At 49.7% G+C, this 17,759-nt stretch overlaps 1 protein-coding gene across 6 annotated transcripts in view; it reads right to left on the bottom strand.

Annotated features, from left to right (window-relative positions):
- Positions 1–17,759, bottom strand: part of ATP13A4 (ATPase 13A4) — a 75,310-nt gene that overhangs the window by 29,311 nt on the left and 28,240 nt on the right. For all 6 annotated transcript variants that reach the window (XR_004002141.1, XR_004002142.1, XR_004002143.1 and 3 more), the window contains exons 9-14: positions 16,555–16,686; positions 15,258–15,428; positions 7,885–8,042; positions 4,675–4,863; positions 2,524–2,585; positions 1,584–1,734 (exon numbers count right to left, since the gene is read on the bottom strand). Coding sequence is in view for 3 of the 6 variants with exons in the window: in XM_030576550.1 (XP_030432410.1) it covers positions 1,584–1,734; positions 2,524–2,585; positions 4,675–4,863; positions 7,885–8,042; positions 15,258–15,428; positions 16,555–16,686 (863 nt within the window). In the remaining 3 variants the exon portion in view is untranslated. The remainder of the gene's footprint in view (positions 1–1,583; positions 1,735–2,523; positions 2,586–4,674; positions 4,864–7,884; positions 8,043–15,257; positions 15,429–16,554; positions 16,687–17,759) is intronic.

Below are 17,759 nucleotides of genomic sequence, written 5' to 3'. Positions count from 1 at the left end.
CTGGGAATCGGTTATGACATAGCCCTTTTTAGAAATCCTGCTAAGTCTTGGCATCAGTGAAGTCTTGTGGCAATGAATTCCATGGATTGTGTAAAAGTGCATTTCTTTTATCAGCTTCAGAATGTTCCTTTCCATTTCATTGACTGTCCCATATTTTTGACTTATGGGAGAGGGAATATACGAACACTGATGTTTTAATGTCTCCAAGGTTCAAATTTCACTTCTCCTCCATGCTTGTTTTAAAAATCCAGCATTTCATTCCCACAATGTGTTTCAGAAAGGAAACATAAGAGGCTAGTGCTGGTTTTGTCATTGCATTACTGACTGATGAGGAGGAAGAATTAATTAAGCGGCTGAAATGGTTTTCGTCTAGCTGTGACTTTCAGTGTTCCAGTAGCTCACTCCACCTTGTGATTTGCAATATTGGTTAATGATCCTATCCTTGAGTAGGACGGACATTCATCCTTCAGTTTCCTGGCCCTTGAAATACCCTTCCTCTGTCGCAGAATGCAGCCTGCTTTAGCAAAATATATTGCAATGCACTACCCTTGTATGTGTGTGCTCCTACCCTCTACTGGCTAGAATTAAAATAACCTAGCTGTGTGTCTGCCTCTGACAACTGACGGGTGTTCTACTTTAGCTTACTTCTAACCCAGTCTTGGTCCATGCTGTGGAATAATCTTAGCTCCCTTGCGGTCTGTGTATCCTAAACAGGACAAAAACAATGAGGAGTCCTTGTGGCATCTTAGAGACTCACAAATTTATTTCGGCATAAGCTTTGTGGGCTAAAACCCCACTTCATCAGATGCATGGAGTGGAAAAGTACAGTAGCAGGTATAAATACACAGCACATTAAAAGATGGGAGTTGCCTTACCGAGTGGGGGGGGGTCAGTGCTAATGAGGCCAATTCAGTTAGGGTGGATGTTGCCCATTTCCAACAGCTGACAAGAAGGAGTGAATATCAAGAGAGGGAAAATTACTTTTTGTAGTGTTAACGAGGCCAATACAATCATGGCAGATGTGGCCCATTCTCAACAGTTGACAAGAAGGTGTGAGTATCAACAGAGGGAAAATTATTTTTTCTATTCACCCAGCTGGTAGCTATGAGCAGTGGTAGCTAGGGTGACAGAAGCCTTCTTCTGTTGACCTAGCTGCGGCTGCCCAGGAGGCTAGGTGGGCATAGCTACAGCATGCAGAGTGTGGGTTTTTCATATCCCTGTATGCCAAAGCGATGTTGACCTAAATTTTAAGTGTAGACTAGGCCTAAGAAACTAGGTTGGGAATATAGTGGGGCTTGTGAACCTACCAACCCCAAGTGATCTGCACAAATGCCAGAGGGAAAAAACATAGTGGAGTGGTGAGAACACTGGGCTTTTCTCAGAGAGAGAGATTCCTGCCCTCCTTGTGGAAGGGAGGACTCAGGATGGGACTTTTCTTTGCCCAATGTCTATTCTCTGGGCAGGGGAGGACCCCTCCTTTGGTTTCTGTTTGGGAGCAGGCTACTTGCAGCAGTAAGGAATGGCCCACACCTTGCCAGTATCGAGATTTTCCCCAATCTTAGAACAACAAAACAGAGCTTTACCCAATTAGTTGCCTCAAACATTTTCAGGTCCAGTGGATCTCCCTGTATCTTCCCATCCAGAACAATCAGTGAATGACAGCTCGCCATGACGCCGTACATTGGTCCCCAGGGCAAGCTGTGACCAGAGGCGAAGCTGTGGACTTTCTGAAAGCTGGTTTATAAGAAAGCATAAAAGTAGCTGCGTTACCTGGCATAACTACAGCTCCTCTAATCGTAAACACAATAAAACCACACCATGAACAAAAAGCCAATTGAAACCCTGTCCGGTGACCAGGCCACATGAATTCTGCTCATGGTAGAGCTGATTGTCTTTCATTTGTATTGCATGTGTCATTCTTTCACTTGCTCTACTGGGCAAGTCATCGTGCATTAGGGGCAGGGCCATCTCCTGTGCAATTCGAATCACTGTAAAGCAGACCTAGCCACTGGCTCGGTGCCTACCTTGGTTTATTTGATCTTAAAAAATATTTAATTTTTCATGAAATTGGCTCCACCGATGGCAAATTGTTCAATGGATGGCACTAGAAACGGGTGTGCTCTATGTATCCTCTGAACGGGCACAGCAAGACTGCTCCATTCTGCCTTGCCAATATGCCTCAGCCATTGGAGAGGGGGCAAGGTTAGAACAGCCTCCCTGGACCCTTCAGCCTGCTGAGACTGTCAATGGATGAGAAATAGTGACAGCTGTGGTGATATTCTGTGACGTGGGTCAGCAGGATCTGGCTGAGGCAACCAGCTCATTTCACAAGGCCACTGAACAGCCATTGAAAGTAGCAAATTTCAGTCACTACTGATGGTGATCAAATTCAGACTGTTGAATGACCCCATTAGCAATCTCCTGGGCTCACCCTGCGGCTGTGAAGTGAAGGAGAGTTACTGAGACTGAATCCAGGCACAGTCCAACAAAACACAAGCTCCATCTATTGTCAAAGATTATTACCTGTTTCCTTCCAAAGTGATCACTCCCCACAGGTCCAGTCCATCTTCTGTTAAGGTGCCAGTCTAGATTAAAAATGACATTTGAATTAACTTCACTTTGTAAAGACACATGAGCTCTAAGAGGGGTGAAAACAAGGTCTGTTTCAACAGATCTCTGCCTGGAAACACAGGAAATGCCACACCAGTTCAGAGTAATAGGGCACTGAGCCACTGCCAGATGATTCAGAGAAAAACAGAAAGCCCTTGATGCAGTATTTGGCACCAACACACTTATGTGTGGATGGTGGAGCTCAGTCACTGGGACTGCTTGTGTAAGTACAGACTACATGTGTGTGAAAGTACAGGGTCAGTCTCTAGTTCTGTATCATGCCATGTAAATGTTTAAATGATTGTAATGCTAATAGACATTATAGTGTGCGGATATGATGTCTTGGACTAAGGCTATGCCTGCATTGCAAGTAAGGGGCTGCTTTGCAGCATGGGTAGGCGTAGCCTTGCTGACTTTCAGCTAGCTAGCGCAGCTCAGAATAGTGGTGAAGATCCAGCAGCACGGACTTCAGGATGAGGTGACAACATGAGCATGTACCAAGGGTCTCCAGTAGCCTTGTACATCCCACACTGAAGCCCTTGCTGCTGCATCTTCACTGCTATTTTTAGCATGCTGGCTAGATTAAAGCTAAGGCAGGTATGTCTATAGTGCTGTAAATCACACCCTTGACTGCAGTGCAGATATAGCCTGAGAGTTTGAAGGGTCATTATGGGACTACAGCCACATAATGGAGTGGCCTCACTTCTTTAGAAGATCAGTGTCTAGGTGAGGCAGTCAGGGACGGCTCCAGGTACCAGCAAAGAAAGAAGGTGCCTAGGGTGGCCAATAAAAAGGAGTGGCACTTCGGCGGCCGGTCCTTCAGTGCCTCGCTTTGTCTTTGGTGGCACTCCGGCGGCCGATCCTTCAGTGCCTCGCTTTGTCTTTGGTGGCACTCCAGCGGCAGGTCCTTCAGTGCCTCGCTTTGTCTTTGGTGGTGGGTCCTTCACTCCCTCTTTCTCTTCGGCAGAACTTCAGCGGCTGCTCAGTCGGGTTTTCCTTTTTTGTTTTCTTTGCCGCTTGGGGTGGCAAAAAAGCTGGAGCTGGCCCTGAAGGCAGTGCACCCCTGGAGTGTTTGACCAGCCCCACATGTCAGTAATAGAGACTCAGCCTTTTGAAAGGCACATCTCACAGTGCACCATGAGCACTGAATTACACTGCTCTGGAGGGGCCACACTGTCTGATTTTGCTTTCATGTCATAAGAACATAAGAATGGTCATGTTGGGTCAGACCTAAGGTCCATCTAGCCCAGTGACCTGTTTGCCTACAGTGACCAATGCCAGGTGCCCCAGAGGGAATGAACAGAACAGGGAATCACCACGTGATCCATCCCCTGTCACTCATTCCCAGCATCTGGCAAATAGAGGCTAGGGACACCATCCCTGCCCATCCTGGCTAATAGCCCCAAATGGACCTATCCTCCATGAACTTATCTAGTTATTTCTTGAACTGGGTTATAGTCTTGGCCTTCACAACATCCTCTGGCAAAGAGTTCCATGGGTTGCCTGTGCATTGTGTGAAGAAATATTTCCTTTTGCTTGTTTTAAACCTGTTGCCTGTTAATTTCATTGGGTGACCCCTAGTTCTTGTGTTATGAGAAGGAGTAAATAACACTTCCTGATTTATTTTCTCCACACCAGTCATGATGTTATATCATGTGTATATACAAAACACTCCGAGAAAGTGCAGTACAACAAATGATACAAACAATGGGGTTTGGTTATGGTTCATCAAGGCCATGTACTGGAAGTCTGAGTTGAAATGCTGGGGGAGAGGGTGCTCTGGCAGTAACTGTAGCCATCTCATTTTTCCTTGGTTTGAGTCTGAGCCCCTTTCAGACTAAATCTCTGGCAGGTCTCCCCCTCTCTAGGAAGACAGAATCATATTTGTCACAGCAAATGGACAAATAAGATAAAATGGAAATTTTCTCCCCCTAGCCGTCTGTCAGAAGTGAAACATTTTCTCTTCTTGGATTCTGCAGTCTCACTTTATCGTCTGGTTTGATTCCAAGCACTCTCAGTTGAACTCCATTGTTACTAATAAAACAATGAGTCCATCACACTCACTTTGTCAAAGCAGATGAGGTTCAGCTGACCGCACACATTGATCCTTTGAGGACTGATGCAGAAGATTCCCTTTTTTTTCAGCCTGCCCTGCGTATAAATGATCCCCGTCGTCAAAGCAGCTGGGAGAGCTGGAGGGATTGCAATAGTGATGACATCCAGGGCCTTTTTCACCACTTCTCCTGCCTCTTCCTGACACGAAACAAATGCTGTTATCAGTAAGAGAACAAAAGCTTGCACTATGGATCACAGACACAGGACTAAGATTTCATCAGCAAGCAGGTAATATTAGGGTTGTGTCCAAAATCTTGACATGTGCAAAAATCACTTCCCAGTTGCTGAAATGCAGCCACTTCTGGGGTGGAACATGGGAGCTGTTTAAAAATCTCAGCAACACAATACAACAATTTAGAGGGCAGGAAGTGAAAAATACTTGACCATATCCTGGGGTCCTATATGGCCATTTTGTGTCATACCATTGGCAGCAAAACCTGTCTATTATGAAGCTTACCTGGGTGGAAGGCTGGTTGTGCAGAGGTATAGAGCAGATGTAGGTGCTAATATACTACCCCCCATCCCGTTGTTGGCGTAGCAGGGGAAGTATAGCTACAAAACGGGGTCTGATTGGGATACCCTATGCTCTGCCAATCCTGGGCTATGTTTCTGGCACCCTGGGACAATTCCAGGCTCGTACAATTAGAGGAGACCTCAGAACAGCACCAGGAATGGGGCAGTGCACGGAATAGCTTGAAATCCCCGTTTCACTCCAGGCCCTGTCTTTTGCCCCATGTGCTCTTGCTAAAGCCGAGGGTTTTGCTGACTCTACTAGATGACACTGCAGAAGGAAATTAGGAAAGCAGAAGGCAATCACCAGAAGGCCGGGTTACTAGGGCAACAGCCCTAATTACTGCAAAAATTGCCACAGCATCTTTCATGATCCTAGGCAGGGAGGTGTTTGCTTTTATGGCTTGTTCTAAAGACGAGATCAACTGAAACTGTCTCTCAAATTCATCAGAACGGTCATACTGGATCAGACCAATGGTCCAGCTAGCCCAGTATCCTGTCCCTTGCAGTGGCCAGTGCCAGGGGCTTCATAGGGAATGTATTGAACTGGGCAATTCTGAGCGATCCATTCCCTGCTGTCAGATCCCGGCTTCTGGCAACTGGGGGGTTAGGGACACCCAGAGCATGGGGTCGTGCCTCTGACCATCTTGGCTAAGAGCCATTGATGGACCTGTCCTCCAGGAACTTATCTCATTCTTTTATTAACCCAGTTATACTTTTGGCCTTCACAACATCCCCTGGCAACGAGTTCCACAGGCTGACTGCGTTGAGTGTAGAAATACTTCCTTTTATATTTGTTGTAAACCTGCTGCCTGTTAAGTTCATGGGTGACTCCTGGTTTTTGTGTTATGTGAAGGGGTAACTAACACTTCCTTACTCACTTTCTCCACACCACTCATGATTTTACAGACCTCCATCATATCCCCCCTTAGTCGTCCTTTTTCTGAGCTAGACAGTCCCAGTCTTTCTAATCTCTACTCATCAGGAAACTGTTCCATACCCCTAATCATTTTTGTTGTCCTTCTCTGTATCTTTTCCAGTGCCCAGCCTGGGCAGCGTCTCCAGCGTGGCTGTACGGCTCCCAGCCCTGCTCACTGGGGTGGGTGCCAGGCTCACTGGCAGCTGTCCCTGGTCATGCTACAGTGTGCAAACGGTTCACACGCTCTTGGACAGGAGATGCAGACTGCTACTATGCTTACAAAAGTGGCCTTTAATTTGGGCACCTCAATTTCTGAGGGAAAGCTGGAGATGCCTACCTTGTGACTGGCAGACGTGCTGAGCACCTGCAATGCCTGCTGGTTCCAGCTATGTTCCCAGCTGCTCAGCACCTCTGAATATGATGCCCAAGGGGTCTCAAGTTGGGGCCTCCAAAACTAAGGCACTGAAAATTAAAGCCACTTTTAAAACCATGGGCCTAAGTGACTTGCCCAAGACCACAGAACGAGACACTGCAGACCTGGAATTCAAATGAGGAATTACTAACTTGATCCACTAAAACGTTTCATACCTGAAGCATTACGAGTGTCCAGTCTGTGTTCACCATTCCTCCCCCACTGTTATTACATCAGACCACTTTGTGCATCAATCTCACTCAATTTTTCTGTCTGTTGTAGGCAGGGTGACCGGATGTCCTGATATATAGGGACAGTCCCGATATTCGGGGCTTTTTCTTATATGGCATCTATTACCCCCGACCTCCTGTCCTGATTTTTGATACTTGCTGTCTGGTCGCTCTAGTTGTAGGTAACATGAAGGTGTCTGTCTTGTTAGTATCTCAGCACTGATGGGAGGTGACACATTCAGTGTCTCACAGGACTGAATTTCAGGTAAGTCTGACAATATGGATACCCAGGTTCCTGCAGCTTTGATTGTCTCACCTTGTATGTTATGTATTCCAAGTGAGAACGTTCAATATAGAAGGAGAAGCTGTGGAGCAGGACTGGGTTGCATTTTAAACACACTTTCCTGGAAAACAGCTTGAGATAAATTCACTTTCTGAACCAAATGTTTGAATATTTTCCCCCTTTGGAACAAACTGCAGAATAAAGAATTTTGCCTCTCAGGATTTGGCCTTTTCATTGGCTTCTCCAAACATGGCACAGTTCCTAGCAGCTTTCAAAAAGCTGCCTTTTCGCCTCTGGCATTTTTCTGTGTGTCATCCACACCGTGTGGCGCATTTGTGATTTTTTTTTTAAATACAAAATCTAGGAATGTGCAAAAGTGCAGAACATATTGCAAATAATGTCTGTGATGTATTAGTTGCATTTCACATCATCTGCCTCCCTGCTCTGAACTGTTGCATTCGTGAAATATCATGACTATTTTTAAAGGAACATGTAAGCAGTGCTGTATGAGCCCCAGCTATAAAGAGAATCTTTATCTCAACAAGCAAAGTAAAGGACACACTGGGGAGACTGCTGAAGAAATGTTAACATAATATTTGTGGGGGGTTGCACCTTGGGATGAAAATGTGAAATGATGCTTTTTTGTTTTTGTTTCTGTAAAAATAATGTCATTTTAAAATGACCCCACATTCTAGTGCAAATATGTAGTGAAAATAAGACCAAATTTCATAAGTGCAACAAAATCTGAAGACACTCCACATTTCTGTGCCGTCTGAATTTTGTTGTGGCGATTTCTCCCACTCACCCCATTTAGTGCAAAAACACACACTGCATAGATCATTCCAATGGTCGCAAACACTATGAGGCACATCAGGAACCGTAAGGCATCTCTGTACAGCTTGAAATTCATGGGCTTAGGGTAGAGAATAGACCTCACCAGGTCTCCTTTGGCTGTGTTGAAACCTGAAGTGACAAACCAAACCCACAAGACATCAGTAAATGGCGGAATTGGTTCTAAAAGTTCATTAAGAAAAATGGTGGAATGAGAAGATTCATAGCTACTGTAACTTAAAATGAGAGACCCAGATCTCACATTACACTTTATAAAAGCTCCTATATGGAAACATTCTTTCCAGAGACTGTGATATTTGTCTTAAGCAATCATCCGCATGTCCAGTCCTGCAAATGCTCACTACTGTGTGTGGTACTGTGATGAACTGGGAAAGTTCTTAATGTTTTCTCTGAATACTGTGTTGGTGCCTCAGTGTACCCTAGGCAGTTCTTAAGTATCTGGCAGAGCAAAGGGCCGGTGCACCTAAATGCCTGACACTCTGTCTCCTAGCAACTAATGGCCTGGGCCCCTTCTCTGCAAAGGTGCCAGCTGAAGGTGTTGGAGACAAAGAGATCAGGTGACCTCCTGGCCCGGGAAAGGAGCTGAGCAGAGAGGAGGGGCTGGAGGGGGTTGTTGGTCTGGAGCTGGCTGGGGATGAGGAGTGAAGTGCAGAGGTGGGGGTCTGGCTCACTGCCCCCCAGAATGGACCCGGCCGAGGGGTCCGGTTCGCAGTATCTACAAGCTCTGTTTTAGACCCTGTTCCTGCCATCGAATAAACCTCTGTTTTACTGGCTGGCTGAGAGTCAACATCTAACTGCAAAGTGGGGGTGCAGGACCCTGTGGCTTCCCCAGGACCCCGCTGGGGCAGGCTCATTGTGGGAAGCGCACGGAGGGGCAGAGGATGCCGAATGCTCCAAGGAGAGACCCAGGAGGTGAAGGCGTGTGAGCTTCTTGCCCTAAACAAGTCTGCTCCAAGGGAGAGGAGGCTCCCCAAAGTCCTGACTGGCTTGGTGGGGAGCAGTTCCAGAGCATCGCCCGGTGACTCCGTGACAACTGGTGGCAGAGGTGGGATGTACTGCATCCCGTGAATGGCGCTGCTTGCAGTAAGTGACTGGGGAGCAGTAAAACAAAGGATGGATAATGAGGACCAGGCATGCTGAAGGCTCAGAGAGGGACGGCTTCAGGGGGCGGTTACCTCTGGAGTGTGTGACCAGCGAGAAGGAGACTGTTGGAGTAACGGGGGTCCCCTGAGGACTGCAGTGAGCAGTCTCAGGGGCGGAGGAGCTTGCCGCTCGACCCTGGGAGAGAGAAGGATTTTTGCGAGTAGCAGAGTTCCCCGGGGATTGCTGGAGCAGTCCCAGGGGTGGAGGAGCTCTGCAGCTCAACCTGGCAAAGAGGTGGTGATCACGAGAAGGGCTGGCACACCAGGGGTTCTTCTGGAAACCATGGTAGAGAGCCAAGAGCACACAGGCCGTGAGTCCAGAGCCACTTGGGAACGGTGAAGTGATGGCCTATCACCATCTCCTTAAGAAGGACATTGTGATCCTGTGCACCAAGAGAGAGAGTTACGCATGGAACGTTCACCAAGGCACAGTTAATCGTGCAGTTGGAGGAGAAGCACCGCTCTGAGGAGCAGATTCCTGACCCAGATGGGGCTACAAGAGAATCTGGGAGCAGCTGGAGCATCAGCCAGGCATCCCCGAGAGTCTGGTCCCCAATCAGACGAGGGTCTTCACGATTGGGTTCCCCATCAGGAGATTGGAGACGGATGGGATGGGAGCAGAGCCCAAGAAAGCGAGAGGACTGTGAGAGAGAGCAAGAAGCTGAGGAAAAGCTGCAGGAGAAGCACCAGCAGCATGGACTGGTGATGGTGGAGCGGAGAGGCATAGGGGGCTGCCCAGGGGTCAGTGGGGAAACACGCCTGCGAGGGCGAGACCCTGGGACAGAGAGAACTGTGGTGGTGCAGCCCCAGATGCTGAGGGACTGTGGGACCTGGGTGAAGTTCCCTGGGGTGAAGCCCCTCATCCTGCCTATGGCCCGGATCCCTGTGCAGACGCAGGAGGGGTCGGACTGGCTGGTCATTGGGGTTCTCCAGGATATCGGCTAGGAGACCCTGTTGGGTGGTGACTGTCTCTCCTTGGGCAGGATCCAGGCCCTGCTCCCCGTAACGGCCCGAGGGTTTGAATTCAAATCCAGGGAAACCAATTGGCTAGGATGGAAATGGTCAGTGAAAATGCAAATGACCTGGCTGGCAGGGGGGAGGGGCTGCTGGGCTCAGAATACCTGCCTACCTGTAACCAGCCCCCTGGGGCTGAGTGGGAGGGAGAGATGCTCCCCGCCCCCCTGCACACCGGAGAGGGGGCTCACGCTGGCTCTGATGCTGGGACCAGAGCAGAGAGCTCGCTGCCTGTCCCCACTGGGACAGCAAGGGCAGCGCTGAACATGGGGGGAGCTGAGACCCCAGCTGAGTGGGGGGACACCCAGGCAGGGCAGGTCAGCTGCCAAACAGGTTTGCCTGGTCCAGACGTGCTGCTGGGAAGTGATTACACAGTAGGGAGGGAGCTACCAGGGACAAGGCTCAGGGGGGCTGTGACCCCAGGCCCAGCCAGCGAGAGGGAGCAGGTCCCACTCCCTGCCCCAGCCGCTGAATCCCAGACCGAGCTGCAGAAGGATCCCTCCTTGGAGAAGCTGAGGGAACTTGCTGGCCACAGCGCTGCAAACCCCTTGGAGAAGGCTGCAGGGACAGAGTCCTGCGGGAGAAGGGATTCCTGTACCGGGAATGGGCTCCCCAAGGGGAAGTAGAACTGGGGGGAATCGAGAGGCAGCTGGTGGTGCCCCAGAAATCCACAGGGTTCTTCCCATTCGAGCCGCTGTATGGGAGGAGAGTGAGGGGACCCCTGGACCTGAAAGGGGAGGATTGGGAGGAGAAGGGGGAAGACCCTTGGGGGATCTCTTTCCTGAGGTAGGAGCCAATCTCCCCATCAGGTGTTCCCCATTCAGAGTCACTGGGAAAGCAACCCGGCTGATCCCCAAGGTAGATAGGATGATTTGGTTTTGTGGGGGCTATCAGAAGCTTAAAGCCATCACAGTGTCTGATGCCTACCCCATGTCTAGGCCTGGGGAGATTCTAGACAGCTGAGGGGGATGGAGAACTTGGCCCTGGCAGACACTGATAACATGTGCATCTTTAGCCAGACCTGGGAGGAACAGGTGTCCCAGGTGAAGAGGGGGCTGGGCTGCCTCAAGGAGGTGGGACTGACGGTAAAAGCTGGAAAGTGTAAAGGGGGACGGCAGAGGTGTTGTGTCTGGGCCACAAAGTGGGAAGCGGCTGCTCAAGCCCAGAGCTGGCCAAGGCCAAGATGGGGGCTCTTAACCAAGAGAGCCCGAATCGCAGCCCAGAGTGCTGGGAGAAGACCCCGTCCCAGTTTGAACCCCAGAGGTATTGGGGTAGCAAAAGTGTTCCAGCCGCATAAACCTTCCCACATGCAGCCTGCAAGTGCCATCAAGCACACCCGACCTAAGGGAGGGCATGAGACTGGACTGTCCTGATGTAACTCACACCGAGGAATAGGAGAGATGCTGGGGCATCCATGGGAACGTTCGTGGGTTCGAACTTCCGCAGGTCACTGGCTGGAGTGACCTCGCTCAGTTCGGTCTCGAAGGGGGGAGAGATGTGATGAACTAGGAATGTTCTTAATGTTTTCTCTGAATACTGTGTTGGTGCCTCAGTGTCCCCATGGCAGTTCTTAAGTATCTGGCAGAGCAAAGGGCCAGTGCACCTAAATGCCTGGCACTCTGTCTCCTAGCAACTGATGGCCTGGGCCCCTCCTCTGCAAAGGTGCCAGCCGAAGGTGTTGGAGACAAAGGGATCAGGTGACCTCCTGGCCTGGGAAAGGGGCTGAGGAGAGAGGAGGGGCTGGGAGGGGTTGTTAGTCTGGAGCTGGCTGGGGTCGAGGAGTGAAGTGCAGAGGTGGGGGTCTGGCTCACTGCCCCCCAGAATGGACCCGGCCGAGGGGTCTGGTTCACTGTACCTACAAGCTCTGTTTTAGACCCTGTTCCTGTCATCGAATAAACCTCTGTGTTACTGGCTGGCTGAGAGTCAACATCTAACTGCAAAGTGGGGGTGCAGGACCCTGTGGCTTCTCCAGGACCCCACTGAGGCGGGCTCGCTGTGGAAGCGCCCAGAGGGGCAGAGGATGCTGAATGCTCCAAGGAGAGACCCAGGAGGTGAAGCCGTGTGAGCTTCTTGCCCTGAGCAAGTTTTCTCCAAGGGAGGGGAGGCTCCCCAAAGTCCTGACTGGCTTGGTGGGGAGCAGTTCCAGAGCATTGCCCGGGGACTCTGTGACAGGTACTTATTACCATGAGCAGACCCATAGTGTGACTTCGGGAGGACTAAACACAATAGTAAGTAATTGTGTGTTTGGGCACTCAGTGATCATGAAAAGTTGATCGCCTAGTAGGTTTGCCTTCAAATAAAGGTCAAACAACATTGTACAGCAAGTCTTGGGGATCCTTCAAAGTGATTACTTGAGCTAGAAGATTCTCAGTGGCAGGTGCTGGTTTTACAATACAGAAGAGATTAAGAGCATTGTGAGGATGTTTTGAGTCTCCCATCTGTGACTGAGGTGTGCCATTCACTCATGAAGGCTCTGTGAAACCCGTTGGTTTGTGGGAGGATGAGTTTCAGGGAACCTTACTACGGGGTCTTGGGAAAGCAGATTTTTACCTTAAGTTTCAGATTCACCTGAACCCAGAATCTGTCTGAAATTCGGCTAAAACAAGTACCCAGGTGAATTGCATCAAATCGAAAGGCATTTTCTGAGATCCCTCCATCCTCCAAAAGGCCTACTCTGCTGCTGCCCTTAGCCATCTTCTGTGGTGAAGCAAGTGCCTCTCTAGCTCCTCTTATGCTTCAACTTCTTCAGTGGGTGGATGGGTGGCATGGCTGGTCTGCTGTCCTCTCTTTTCGGAGAAAGAGAAAGACATGGAGAGGTGGACCTGCTCCTCTTTCTCAAATCCTCCACATCCACCATTCTCTCTCATCACCAGAAGTTAGTCCAATAAAAGATCTGACCTAACCCACCTTGTCTCTCTAAGAACTGATCTAGCATTAGCAGTGACCTGATCTTGGAGGATCTATGGTTTTAGATAACATAATAATGGACGTTTTTGAAGCTGTAACAGCAAGCAGAAAAACTAAAATGCATGTATGAAAAATAGCCTTGTCTAGAGGTTTTAAGCATTAAGTGTTACAGGCTTAGAGTGAGACCTAGAAGTTAGCAATATGCATCTTGTGATAAATAGAGTAAACCCACAAATGAGCAGATGGTAGCATCTTAGGGGTTTTCTGCAGTAAAAGCTAACCTTAATGATGTACCAAAACTATTTGGAAAGGGACGGATGCAAATGATTGGTTTAACTGTTGGAAATGTCATTATGGGCAACCGGAATACCACATATGGACAACTGGAACCCTTAAATAGGGCTCCCAGAATACTGATATGAATAGAGGGCCGTGACTTAATCACACATGGTCCAGATGCATGTGAGTGGAATGGAACAGTGTATGAGAGGTTGTCAAGCCAGCCTCTAGTTGGGACACCAAGGATGACCAAATGGCCGAAGCCTGACTACAACAAGCGCCCTCCACTTGTGAGCTCTACTTTTTCTTTTGTCTTAGCTGTTGCTTACAACTTTATGGAGACTGGAATGTCAACACTGGGGGATTGCTTTATGTGGAGCCTGCCTAAGGCTGTAAGCATCCATGATCCAGGGGGTGGTTTGTTATACAGACCGGGTTTTGGATAGTTATGCTTGGATTTATTTGGATTTTAAGTACCATCTTCATGTTTTTATTTGTGTGCTCGACCAATCGCAACTCAGTGAAAGTTCTCATGTAGCCACCTGAGTAGAGAACCTCTTAGTGACTTGTGCAGTTTGCACCCTAAACTCACCTAAGGCTACAGCAGGATCAGAGCAGTGCAGTCTCTTGCCTACCCTCCCCCAGTGAGGAAGTGGCAAAGCAGGCTGAGCACCCTTGGGTGTTGTTCATTCCTTTACACTCTGATGTGTCTCCTTTGCGCTGAACTCAGATCCGCAGGTTCAGACCAACTCTTGCGGCCTGGCATATCCACTGTTGTTTAAAAAGCTAGATGCATGTGCAAACACTTGGAAACACATCCAGAATGTGATGCACCACCCAAGGGAGCTCTTCCCTGATCACAAAATAAATCACCAACAATAGAATAGCCATCCTCACTCAGCCATCCTCACTCAGGCACAGGACAAGAGCATGGCCTTCCAGGGTGGTGCTCAGCAAACCTGGGCTCTATTGGACTGTCGGAAACCCCTTGCCAAAAGCACCCTTTAACCAGACATCTGAACCAGGTGGGGATTGTTAGCTGGAGCACAGCTGCCATGGGGTCTGACCAGGAGGGTGTCAATCCTGCAGCTAGCCAGGTCCTGGAGAGGAGCTGAATATGGGACTCGGTTCTAGCATTTAGGGCTGCGTTATTGTAGAGCAATGGTCCCACACAGTGTTCCTGGGCACTGTAGGCTTTAGGGCTAACGCTGTAGCATGCTGTCGTATTTTTTTAAAAGGGTTATGCTGAGCAATACAAACAAGAAAGAGCCGTTTGGTGCAGACAGAGATCTTGGCCAAACGCTGCTCTCAGCCAGGCTGGGGTAAATTTGGAGTAAATCCATTAACATCGGTGTGACTGGTATGACAGAGATTGGACTCGTAGGGCACAACTACCCTGAAAACCCACCCATCTCCCGCCACCCCATGGCAAAGAGTCTGAGGAAGGCCGCCCAGAGGAGGGGGGCAAGTGGGGTAATTTGCCCCAGGCCCCGGGCTCCGCAGGGGCCCTGTGAGCCGCTCCGGGTTTACGGCGGCACCTCGGTGGTGGGCCCTTCACTCGCTCCGGGTCTTCGGCAGCGGATCCTTCAGTGCAGTGGAAGACTCGGAGCAACCAAAGGACCCGCCGCTGAAGTGCTGCCGGAGACCCAGCCCTGCCCTGAATCCTCTGGGCGGCCCTGAATCTGAGCCCTGGTCACCTGACTTGGGCTTGCAGCGCTCACGCTAGGGGACTAACAATAGCCGTGGAGATGTGAGGGGTCGGGTTAGACCTTGTGCTCTGAGACCCTCCCACCTCGCCAGGTGTCAGAGCCTGGGCTGCAGCCTGCGCCCGAAAGTCTAAACGGCTCTGTTTAGCCTCGCAGCTTGAGCGCTGTGAGCCACAGGCAGCTGGGCCAGGCTCTGCGGGTTTCTTTTTGCAGCGTAGACGTGCTCTTCGCCTGGTCCAACTTTAGAGAAAAGCACCGTGGAGCGTGAATTGACTGACCAGTCCTCAGCACAACAGCTCTCGCCGGCCCATTGCCGTCTGCCTTGGTCTGGATGACCTCTGTTCCACAGAAAAGGACGTGTCTTTTGTAATCCTCTGCACAGCATGTTCTCCAGGGCCTGGAGTCATCAGCCTGGGGCAAGTGGGTCTTTGTCACTGGAATGCTTTCCCCTAGAGGAGATCAGATTGCAGTAAGGAAAGTGCAGTGCATTCCGAAACCTGGGTGCATCCCTTTGAAGCCTGCACAGTAACCATTTGTGGCATGTGTTGTGGTAAGTGGCAGCTAGCCCAAATGGAGACAAACAAGTTTGGAAAATTATTATTATTTCTATCTCTGGCCCTCATCACTGCAGCGTCTGAGTGTCTCACAATCTTCCATGTGTTTATCCGCTCACACCCCTGTGTGGCAGGGTGGGGCTGTTGGACAGATGGGCGCAGAGAGAATAGGTGACTTGCCCAAGGTCACACAAATGAGTCCATGGCAGAGCAGGGAAAGGAACCTGGCTCTCCCAAGTCCCTTACAAGTGCCTTGACCACTGGAGCATCATTGCTGCATGGATGTGTCCCTCTTGGGTGTGCATGGGGCTGCACATACAAATGAATAAGGGCCCATGTGAACAGCCCATGCCCAAGTCAGCGGGACAATGCCTGAGTCCTGACTCACAAAGGTAAATCTAAGACGTGCTTTGTCCTTGCTCACTAAGGTCAAGGATACTCCTCACGTGAGTAAGGATTTCAAGAACAGGCTTTCAATAGCTGCTCACCCTAAATGAAGACCTGAGTTGATGCTACCAGCATCCACCCTGTTGGCTCCCAGGTATCTGGCTGTTTGGAACCTGACACTGGAGTCACTAAGTTATTCCCTAGGGCAGTTTAAAAATTTCATTACCCAAGACAAGGGGAAACTTTTAGTCACAGGCCTGTCTGCTAACAAATATCTTAGCGATGTCCAAGCAGAACGCACCCAGTGGGCTGCTGAGTATACCAGCTGCTTTGCATCCTAACCTGACATGGGCTTGCAGTGGGGAATGTCAGTAGGCTCCGTCAGTGCAGGAGTAGTCAGGCAGCTCAAACTCTCTGATCTCCTGTCCTCAGGTAAATCCTGTGAGTTCCTTGCCCTGCCCTGTGGGTCTTAGTGCTTATCTCCTCAACCATCACTGCAAAGTACAAGATTGTGCCCTGACAGTTTTCTCTTCAAAGACTTGCTCGCTCCAAAAAAATGTGTCTTGCGCAACAATTGCAAAGCCACAACTTTGTGATGTCTGTGACTTTAAGATGGGCCAGGCACCATCCTTACCTGTCAGCATGCCTTCATTTACAATGCATCCACCACTGATCAGGATGGCATCGCATGGCATAAGGGCTTTGCCCCCTGTCAAAGCCAGCATGTCTCCTGGCACCAGATGGCGTGACTCTATCTCCTGGAAGCCTGCAGACAATGTGAGATGCAAACCTTCAGCGCTGATGTCTCACATAAGCAGAAAATAGTTCCAAGCATGCCCCCGAGCAGGCCAAGTGCTCCTTGCTTTGTAATGTTTTGTAAGTACAGATGGGCACAGTAGCCAGTCTGTCTGTGCCTCCGAGCCCCTTCCTGGTCTCTCTCTGAGTGCACCCTCTTGGGTGTCCGGCCTGGAGCCTTTACTCATCCCAGGGTGGAATTCTGCTGTTCTCCCACTCTTAGACTGAGCCTGGGGCTACAGCACCATGGGTGTTAGCTGCATGTACCCCAAGGGTCTGACTGCGCTTGGCACCTGTGGTTTGGGAATCCGTAAGCAATGGTGCACAGTGGCCAGTCTGCTGAAACCAGTGTACTGTGGACGTACAGGCGGAACAAAGTTTTTAGAGAAAAGGGATTGTAAAATAACGATCAGGGTACATGAATGTCTTGCCTATCTGAGTTACCCTCCCTGATGGCAACTGAGGCAGGCCTAACTTCTTCAGACACCCCAGCGGATGCCTGTGTCCTAGTCTGGTTCCCCCAAACAAATACCCCTCTCTTGGGGGAACGCCCTTTGGATCCTGCTTGGGTGTTCCTGCACCTTTGCCTGTCTTGGCATTGTCTCTTAACCTCAAATGTCTGTGGAGAAGTGAGTATCTTGAGCAATTCTTTTCTTTCCTGCTTGTTTTTCCTGACAGACCCCAGTAACCTAGACCCTGGGTTCTCAACTGTGGGAGTGCATCTGACTTTCGAGGGGAGCACAGCAAGCTGGGCTAAATTTGAGTGAGTAGCGCTGCAACCTGGTGCATAGGGTGGCAGCACTGCTCGCTCCTGGGGGCTAGTGTTTGGACCTCCCAGAAGATGTGAGCCTCTAGAAAGGGTTTTCACAAGGGCAGGATGAATATTTTGCTTGCTAACGGAAGGGAAGCTTCAAGGAAAGAAAACAAAACTAAGTGGGGGCATGATTTCAAAAAAGGTTTAGAACCCCTGGCCTAAACTAATGTATCCTAAACATCCCAATAAGCAGAGCACCATGCAAGATTCATAATTCTTACAGAACTCCA

The sequence above is a fragment of the Gopherus evgoodei genome, chromosome 9, assembly GCF_007399415.2.
Source record: "Gopherus evgoodei ecotype Sinaloan lineage chromosome 9, rGopEvg1_v1.p, whole genome shotgun sequence".
NCBI lineage: Eukaryota > Metazoa > Chordata > Testudines > Testudinidae > Gopherus > Gopherus evgoodei.
This window is presented reverse-complemented; position numbering and strand designations above follow the sequence as displayed.